Source organism: Myotis brandtii, unplaced genomic scaffold, assembly GCF_000412655.1.
Source record: "Myotis brandtii unplaced genomic scaffold, ASM41265v1 scaffold221, whole genome shotgun sequence".
NCBI lineage: Eukaryota > Metazoa > Chordata > Mammalia > Chiroptera > Vespertilionidae > Myotis > Myotis brandtii.
The window spans coordinates 249,014-258,874 of record NW_005358287.1 but is presented as its reverse complement, the minus strand read 5'-3'; the positions used below and the strand labels follow the sequence as shown (position 1 = coordinate 258,874).

Here is a 9,861-nt window from a genome sequence, read left to right as displayed (position 1 = left end):
GGCGTGCAGGAGGCAGCCAATCCATGATTTTCTCTCATCATTGATGTTTCTCTCTCTCTCCCTTTCCCTTCCTCTCTGAAATCAATAAAACATACACATAAAATCTAGTATTCTGTAAGCCTTTCCTCTTGACAGATAACTACAGTAGATGCCAGGCTCTTACTTAAAGGGCCGGTCTCTCTTTCCTGGATGGTATGCACAGAAACGAGCCCTAATCAAGAGGAATCATTCTCAGGGGCAAGGCTGCCATTTCGATGGTCTCTCTGCTCCTCTACAGACACCGCTCAGCTTGAACATCTGCACGTACAACCACGGAGAGGAAGGGGAGGCTTCTGTGGCCCCTTCGTCTGGGAGAGCCGGCCGCAGGGAGAGCGGGGGTGGCGGGGACCCACCTTGTGGGAGCAGGGGAGCAGCCTGGCGTACTGGCCGGGGCAGAAGGCCTGCAGGCAGAGGCGGCACTGGAAGCCGGGCGCCAGCAGCTTGCTGTTCTTCGTGATCATCAGCAGGGGCAGCGACCGCACCGCGGGCCTCGGCGTGTGCACCTGGCTGGGGAGGGTGAGCGGGACTGAGTGCTCGTCCGGGACTCCCCGATCAGGAGGCTGGTCCATGAGGGAGCCACCTCGCAGCGGGAATGAGCAAACACCTGCTTTCCTGGACGGAGAGAGTCAGTCTCGGACTGCAGACCGTTCTACCAAGTCTATTGTCTTGATCCTGAACAAGGAGGAACCAACTTTCACATCAGCGTCATCAGGAATCAAGTGTAGGCCCAGCCTGTGTGGCATCGACCTAGGAACCAGGAGGTCAGGGTTCGATTCCGGTCAGGGCACAGGCCCGGGTTGTAGGCTCGATCCCCAGTGGGGGGCGTGCAGGAGGCGGCCGATCCATGGTTCTCATCATGGATGTTTCTATTTCTCTATCCCTCTCCCTGCCTCTCTCTCTCTAAAAGAAATCAATAAAAACATTAAAAAAAAAAAGAATGAAATTTAGTCATTTCAATTTAAAATAGTAACCTGAAAACCAGAGCAGAATTTTGATGAGACTCAGACTGAAATATTACATATATTTTAAGAGACTACGACTGAATTGGCTCTTCTGACTGGTGGGAAGGAAGGCGCTCACTGGCTGTGTTCGATGTTCCCGCCGTGATGAGCCCGCAGGTCCTCGTGCCCGACGACCTCACTTCCCGGGGGGTCGCTGACCCGTCGGTATTGCCAGACCGGGTGGCTGAGGCTCTGAAAGGACCAGGCCCATTTTGCACCCAGAGTCACAACCAGCAGAGCTGAGGGTGAAGGCCTCCCTCGTACTCAGAAGCCGCTGGGCACGCACGTCCAGGGCGTTCGTGGAACAGTCGCTGCACGGCCGCTTTCACCAAAGCCACTGAGTCCCAGGGAAGGTGCGCCCGTTTCCAACGGCTCAGCATCCCCTGACCCCCGAGTCTCCCTCCTGTGTGGCCCGCTCTCTGTCTCCAGTGTCCTTCTGCCGCCAATGCTCGTGGCCTCCCCGCACATCGCCCGCACCCGGAGCTGAACGGCTCCTCATCCCCTTGTGGGGGAGTGGACACCGCGCCAGGGCCCAGGGGAAGGAGACAGAGCCTCTGTCTGGGCGCATGAAGGGCGGTGGTCCCCAGAGTGCCCACAGGGCATGGGCTAAATATCCCCTGGGTTATGTGTATCTATAATAATAAAAGCGTCATATGCTAATTAGACCGGATGTTCTTCTAGACGTCCTTCTGGATGACCTTCCGGATGAAGCCAGGGCTGCAAGGGAAGCCCAGGTCCCGGGTGCCTGCCAGTGGCCGGAGGGAAGAACAGGTCCCAGGTGCCAGAGGGAAGCCTGTGCAGGCAGATGGGGGGGAAGGAAGGCCAACTCTTGCACGAATTTCGTGCATCTGGCCTCTAGTATACACTGAGTGGCCAGATTATTATGACCACCCCATCAGGACAATGAAGTGAATTAGTTATGCAAATAATAATAATAATACAACCTTGAGAGTATTTGCTTAGGAAGTTTTCAATATTCAGTATTTTTGGAAGTGTCAATGAAGTACTGATGGGGTGGGTGGTCATAATAATCTGGCCACTCAGTGTATATATACATTTTGTTTGATTAATTCACTGAAATTATTTTTAAAAAAGTATTCAATTTTATTCCACCCTTTAAAAACGACCTTTTGCATATATTTTACAATGTAGCTAGTAGGTTAATAAAAGCAGCAACTTTGATTTTTTTAGTAGTTAAGGGGCATGACACAAGGTCTGGGGGCCTGTGTTCTGATCACAGCCAATCGCTCGGCACTCTCCCTGCAAGAGGAGTGGTTGGCTTAAGCTGTTTTTCCTCAAAAGTTTTAGTTCCCTCTATTGGGAGTATATTTTGTGGTACCAAATTTTTAAAAATGTATCTTTAATGTTGAAAGTATTACAGATGCCCCTTTATTTTCCCCATTGACACCCGTACCCCATCGCCCCGTCCTGCACCTGCTCCCTGCCCCAGGCCTTCATCACACTATTGTCCGTGTCCATGGGTTATGCAAAATGCATACAAGTTCTTTGGTTAATCTCTCCCCACCCTCCCACCTACCCCCATCTTCCCTCTGGGATTCATCAGTCTGTTCCATGCTTCCATGTCTCTGGATCTACTTTGTTCATCAGTTTATTTTGTTCATTAGATTCCACATATGAGTGCGGTCATGTGATACTTGTGTTTCTCTGACTGGCTTATTTCACTCAGCATGATACTCCCCAGGGCCCTCCATGCTGTCTCACAGGGTGAGAGAGCCTTCTTTTTACAGCTGCATAGTGTTTCATGGTGTAAGTGTACCCACAGCCTTCTTATCCACTCACCTGCTGACGGGCACTTGGGCTGTTTCCCGATCTTGGCTATTGTAAACGGTGCTGCTGTGAATGTAGGGGTGCATACATAATGTGTCAGTTTTAATTTTACTTTTATTAAGAGGATCATTTAATTACTGTACTACTTCCCCAGGACCTAGTACAACCTCTGGTAGAATTAATACTAATGACAGATGACGTGATTGGAATATTTGCTGTGTGTGTTAACTCCCTTCAGACTCACAGAAGTCCCGCGCGGCTGGTTTTAGAATCATCCCCATTGCCAAGCGGATGTCACTGCCCGAAGGCAGGCAGCCCACCTGGCTGCCCTGGGCCTGGGTTTACGCCGTCTGACCCAGGCCTCGCTCCCCACCTGCTCACGGCCTGTCCCCCGGCCTGTAATGAGGACTCAGCATGTATTTACCGAATAAAGGACTGAATGAAACTTGTCCAACTCACTCATTGTGTAAGTGCCCCACGTCCTCCACGGAATTGCACTGAGAAGCTCACCCTGGCTTTTCTTGAAAACGTGGTGTCTGCTCTTCTATGTCACTGCTGATATCTCTGTATTTTCCAGTCTCATCTGACCTCTTTTCTAGCGATTTCCATCTTTGATTTCTCTTCTGTAAGAGAGAAAACGTCCATGTTTCTGTGCCGATCACACACACTTTTATTTTGCGAATTAAAGTTCATAGGCTGCACGTCAGTCACATGACACGAAACTCAGTCTGTCATGGTCCGATCTCTTTAAGAATGCGTCGTCAGGTTCGATGGCTGTCCTGACGACTGTGTACAACGCTGTCACGTCTGTCACTGTGCTGGGTCTGACAGATCACGAACGTACGTACCGATTGCCTGGCACGTCCCTGTGGGAAAGAGCTCTCCGAAAATTAAGGTCCTGGGTGTCTGTTCAGTCTCATCTCACTCTTCTCCAGAGCGCCATCGAGTCCTGTTGTTCTCAGATGCACTTCATCCCGTTTCCCAGGGGACCCACCCGGTGCCCCTCGGGGACACTCACCTCCCGGAAGGTGAATGCGTGGGGGCCGTGGCCGCAGCTGTGGAAGCAGTCCTGGCACAGGTGGTACTCCTCGCACTGGGCGCACCTGGACACGCGCACAAGGAAAACCCGGTTATTTGGATGGTTGGGGATGAAGAATTCTGGCCAGAATTTCCTGGGAACCAGGCAGATGCGCCGAGGCCCGTCTAAAGGTCCCACCTTGTGTTAGTTTCCTGTTGCTATGGCAACAAGCGTCAACACAGGTAGCAGCCTGAGCAATGCCCGCTTATTAGCTACTGTTTTGTAAGACAGAAGCCTGAGGGTCTCCGTGGCTGAAATCCAGGGGCCCAGGAGCTTGCATTTCCTCTTGGACGAGAGGCTCTCCTGTCTGTCCACCTTCCCGGCCGCCCACCCGCCTTCCTGCTCCTCCCGTGGCCCCCCTTCACCTCAGGGAAAGCGGGGCAGCACCTCTGAGCCTGCCCTCCCGCTCACAGCGCCCCCCTCTTCTGTGTCCCCTCATCCTGTCCCCTCCGAGAGCCCTGGGCTGACGCTGGCCCAGGGGATGCAGGAGAATGAAGGGCCGTGAGTGAGGGGGAGAGGCTCCGAGCAGGGCTCTGAGCGTGGGAATTGGTCCAGGACCATCAGCAAAGCCGGGCCCAGGACCCCAAGGCGGTACCACTCGGCATCTTGCTCCAGACAGGGCGTGCAGAGCCCTGCCCTCGGGCGAGGGAAGAGCAGGAGACAGTGAAGTTCTGGGGTCCTGGCTCCCGTACCTCCCAGTCTGGAAACCCTCCCCACACGGCCCATCGCCCATCGGGCAAGGAAACCGCTCCGTTTGGAGGGGAGGAGGGAGGCGGCCAGATGCCTGGGCCTCAGGCTGCGTCCCCCGAGGCCCTGCGGACACTCACTTATAACAGGTCCCCTCAATCGGGCACCGCTTGCAGCCGTTGCAGGGGATCCCCAGCTGCTTGTCCAGCCGCTCCTTCTCCGCCACGGTCACCAGTTTGCTCGAGTTTTTGAATTCCTCCAAGATCAGGCTTAACGGTGCGAAGTCTTTCCGGCACAGCGGACATTTCAGCATAGACGTGCTGGATACCGCGTCCTGGTAGTTGGCCAGGATCTTCATGCATTTGATGTGCACGTTATTGCCACAGCCAAACCTGTGAGGAATGAAGTGAGGCTGCCATCTGTGCGCACAGGTTCTGTAAATGTGTGTAAAGACAGTGTTCTCTGCTGCCATCTTCACTTCCCATAAATACAGACCCCGAGCTTCCAGCTGTAACTCGTTTGCTGACGTCAACGCCCACTCTATCTTCTCTTGTCTGTCTAATCCGTCATCTTTAATTTACTGCATCAGAATTCCAAGCTAATTCCCCCCATTCAACGAAATGGTGGTAAAAAATTTTGCAGCATGAAAATATTTTCCATTTGTAAAGTGAGAATGCACATAGTATTAACAAAAAGGAACATTATAACGATGATTATTACTTTTTAAAAAATATGTATTTTTATTGATTTCAGAGAGGAAGGGAGAGAGAGAAGAGAGAGAAACATCGATGAGAGAGAACCAGTGATCTGCTGCCTCCTGCACGCCCCTCACTGGGGACCGAGCCTGCAACCCGGGAATGGAGCCCTGAGTTCCTGGCTCCTAGGCCGATGCTCCACCGCAGAGCCACACCGCCAGGGCCTGCTGCCTTTTTAAATAAAAAGCACGCTGGGAGCAGGTTGCCACCTTCTCTTTCTGGAAACCCCGCGGTATGTGGCAGCACCCAGCGAACGTCTCCTGAGAGACACAGTGTTTGGGGAGGTGGTGAAAACTACGTGTGGACACAATTTTGGAAAATGATCGGGAGGGAAAACAAAGAATGAAAAAATGCTCAATAGCAAACGGCTTCCACATTTTCCAAACCCAGCTGCCTTTGAGAGTAGCTGACGGTGACACTTAATGAACCGTTGTGTGACACTCTGGATTATTAGGTTTACAAACAGAGCTCTGAAAAACAGAATATTCTTTTTTATCATTTAAAGTAAAATAATCTTTACTTTTGGAAAACTCTGTAACTATTCTAAACCATGGCATTTATTCGTGTGTTAAAAGAGAAATGTCAAGATTATTCGACTTTAATAAACTTAAAGTGAAAAGAGTAGAGTTAGGTTTCCATTTTCACCCTTTAAAATGTAGCCCAGAAATATTCAGAGTAAAAACAGGACCTCCCACAGCATATACATTAGGAGACAAGAGAAGGCCAAGGAGCCCTGACCAGTTTGGCTCAGTGGCTAGAGCGTCGGCCTGCGGACTGAAGGGTCCCAGGTTCGATTCCGGTCAAGGGCATGTACCTTGGTTGCGGGCACATCCCCAGTAGGGGGTGTGCAGGAGGCAGCTGATCGATGTTTCTAACTCTCTATCCCTCTCCCTTCCTCTCTGTAAAAAATCAATAAAATATATTTTTTAAAAAAAGAGAAGGCCAAGGAAACACAGCGTTTAAATGTATAATGTTTGCCTACAGCGTGTCATCCGGCGTCAGTTGCGAACACATGGCATTAGGATGTTTTCACGAGGTGGAGGTGGGAACAGCACCTGCAGAAGGTGACAGGAAGCCTCCTCTCCAGCAGCAGCTCCTGGCAGATGGAGCAGATGTCCTCCGGGCTGACCTCCTTCTGCTTCGCGCCCCCGTCGCCTTCCGTGTGCGCACGCGGGTCGTTGGCTGGTTTGGGGGCGGATGGCAGGCAGCCCACCCCCCGAAGCAGGTCGTCGATCTCTCCTTCCACCAGGCCCAGCTGCAAAGCTCCCCCCCCCCCCCCCCCCGTGTTAAAGTCCAGCAGCAGCATGAGAGCGTCACAGACGTAATGGCTGGTGCTGCAAGTCAGCCTTTTCTTTCCAGTGTCAGGAAGACAGTGGGGGGAGTGCTTACATCACCTTTACCACTGCGTTGTATTCCTTCCAGAGCCAAACGGTCAGAAAAGACTGATTTATAAAAAGCGTGGACAGTACCTCACTTTCCTTACTACCAGAGCCTGTGCAACGAGTGCATTTGAAGGGTTTGGGGTTAATTGTAGGATTATAATTTGTGAACCTCAAAATAGTTTGTATAAGAGCACATACAACTTACATTCATGATTCCTTGGAAGCTTGAATTTTTTCAACAAGATCCTAAGATTCACAAGTAGAAAAACAAAACAACACATTTATTTCTGATAGGACCTCAAAAATGACCTCATTTTAATTTTAGAGTAGGAACGGCATTATAGAATTCATACTACTGAATGCAGAGGATAAACTGAAAACCCTCACCAGCTTTCTGTTATGAAAGCAGTCACATTTATGCTTTAAAATAAGCACGTGTGAAAAAAGTATGAGAAATGGAAACGAGAGACATTTACAGTAAAGGGATTTGCCGGACGGGGTCCAGGCATTTCTTCATGACATCAGGTCCTTTGCAGAGAGGCTAGTGGGGGAATTCGGGGATTCACAGGACTCCCTTTAACTTTCCCAAACGCCTCCTCCTCCCAGAAATGGAGTGATTTTCTGGAGAGAGCACCAAATGGCTATTTTCCTACATGAGCCATTGTACTGTATGACAGGAAAAATATTTTCAAAATTACCAATGAAAATGGAATATGACTATTTTTTAAAAGTAAGTAATATATATATTAAATTTGTACTGAATATATTAAGTCTATTTCAGCACATTAAATACTTGTATTATAGTTCCATCCGGTTTATAGTTAATATACAGTAAAACGTGAGTTACATGACATAAGTAACAGGAAAGACTGCCCTTGCCCCGAGGAAGCTGGCAGAAAATAAAAACGGGAAAAAAGATATTTTAATGATAATAATAATAAAAGCAAACAGCAAGTTTTGAAAGGGCCATATTTGATAGCCTTACGCTAACTAGAGCAAATAACTTGTTAGTAGATGCTCAGTAAAAACTGATCAAAACAAAAAATTTGGTAAATAAAAGCATTAGGAATAACGGATGTTACACTGTTTTTTTTTAAACCTATAAACAAAAAGCATTAGAAATATGAGATACACAGTATTCTCTTACAATCTTGTTGATTTTTTTCTCTCTCAGATATCAATCACAAATTTTCTATAATAATATAATGAATGACTTTTTGATATTAGTATAGTAGATGAACAGAAGGAATTGAGTTAAACGAAATGCACATTTATTACTTTATTTCTGGAATTCCCTGACAAGTAGATTCTGACATTAGAGGACAAATTTCAGATTTGATAGAAGAATCTCCAGTTAAGTCCTACCTCTGTCTTGAAAGACAGTGTCAAATGCTTATTGAAAAGGAAAACAATAAACTAAAGAATATACACGCTAACCAAACACATAGTTATCAATGACGTGAATGATCAGGGAGTCTTTCCCTGTCTTATCGATTTCATATTTGTACGTAATGAGAGCATACACATTGATTTTTATTAAAAATGTTAACCTTCAAAACATGTTGAGGTGGTAGTATTTTTTAAGTTAAACCGCACTTAAGAGTGAAATAAAACACCCTGAAGTATACTGATGAGCCGTGACCGTTTTGCCTGTATACGTCCCCAGCACCGACCTCCTTCCACCCTGCACGGCTCACCCCCGGGAAGGGCACCCGTGGTGGGAGGCCCCGCTGTCCCTGTGGGAGGCGGTGTGGCTGCCACTTACCAGCAGATGTGCCTGCACAGCTCCCGTCTTTTCTGAAACGCGGGGCAGTTACAGATGTGCGGGTTTCCGAGGAAAACCTTGAAAGCAAAAATGCACACTTTCTAAAGCTCCAGGCAGTTTGTGGGGTTAGGGCAGTGGTCGGCAAACTCACTAGTCAACAGAGCCAAATAGCAACAGGACAACGATTGAAATTTCTTTTGAGAGCCAAATTTTTTAAACTTAAACTATACAGGTAGGTACATTGTTATTAACTTCATTAGGGTCCTCCTAAGCTGGCCTTTGCTAAAAACGTCCTCAATCTGATGGAGGTACCTTCGCTGAAGTCGGTATTTTGTGGAAGAGCCACAGTCAAGGGGCCAAAGAGCCGCATGTGGCTCACGAGCCGCATGTGGCTCACGAGCCGCAGTTTGCCGACCACTGGGTTAGAGTAAAGCTAAATGAACACATGATTAGACTAAATGAGATTTCCAGGGGTAATCCAGCTTCCGTGACTCTGAAGGGTTGCGTCTCGGCTACAGGGCACCTTAGTTCTTGAGGCCAGTCTGATGCCTCACTCCCATCATCCTTGGCCTTCGCCTCCGTCAACAACGTGTATGGTCAATCAAGACTGTTTCTAAATGGCCTATACTCGGGCAAGGGGAAAGAAGGCTCATTTAAAAAATCTCTCCTCTCTCTCTCTCTCTCTCTCTCTCTCTCCTGCCTTGCAGTGAAGCTAAAGACCTTTATAAAATTTCGGGTTTTTGTTTGTTTGGTGCATTTGAACGGGTGAGTTTATTTTATTTAATCTGATCCAAGGAGACTAATTGTACTCCCCACGTCTGTCTTGGCTGAGCACAGTAAATGCGGTGTTGTAAGCAGAGTGAAGAAGCGCCGGTTAGGAATCTGCAGTCACTACCTCAAGTGCATAAACCACTAAGTTTCCAAGCCGACCAGCTGCTGGGAGCGGCGTGGGGGCTGGTGGTTGAGTGGTGAGGGTAGGATGTGCGGATATTCTGAATATCCCTGGGCTTTTTTTAAGGGTCTTATTAGCTTGAGAGTGACTAATGGGTCGGGGAAAACCGATTTCGGATATTTAGCAAATACAGCGGGTTTGCAGACAGAGGGGAGACTTTCCATGTCGTGTCGTGCGGGGCAGGTGCGGGGCAGGTGCGGGGCAGGGGCTGGCTGGACGGTCTCGGATCGCTTCACCCGCAAACCCGCAAACCTCGCGTTCAGACCACAGGCTCCGCTCTCCACCCGCAGTCGGGGCGCCCTCCCCAGGCGGGTGCGACCCGGGTCCCAGCCCCACCGGGACCTTCTCTGAGCAACAGGTCCCTGCGCCTGCGCCTCCCTAGAGCCTGCAGCTCTCCTGGCCTCAGAGATGGGG

The 9,861-nt window shown here is 49.2% G+C and overlaps 1 protein-coding gene across 1 annotated transcript in view; it reads right to left on the bottom strand.

Annotated features, from left to right (window-relative positions):
• ZSWIM2 (zinc finger, SWIM-type containing 2) overlaps positions 1-9,058 on the bottom strand; it is an 11,378-nt gene extending 2,320 nt beyond the window's left edge. The window contains 9 exon segments of the mRNA XM_005866131.2: positions 393-546; positions 2,841-2,894; positions 3,339-3,451; positions 3,847-3,931; positions 4,734-4,985; positions 6,404-6,611; positions 6,936-6,976; positions 8,496-8,596; positions 9,050-9,058. Of these exon segments, the coding sequence (XP_005866193.2) occupies positions 393-546; positions 2,841-2,894; positions 3,339-3,451; positions 3,847-3,931; positions 4,734-4,985; positions 6,404-6,611; positions 6,936-6,976; positions 8,496-8,596; positions 9,050-9,058 (1,017 nt within the window).
• Positions 9,059-9,861: the final 803 nt, after the last annotated feature.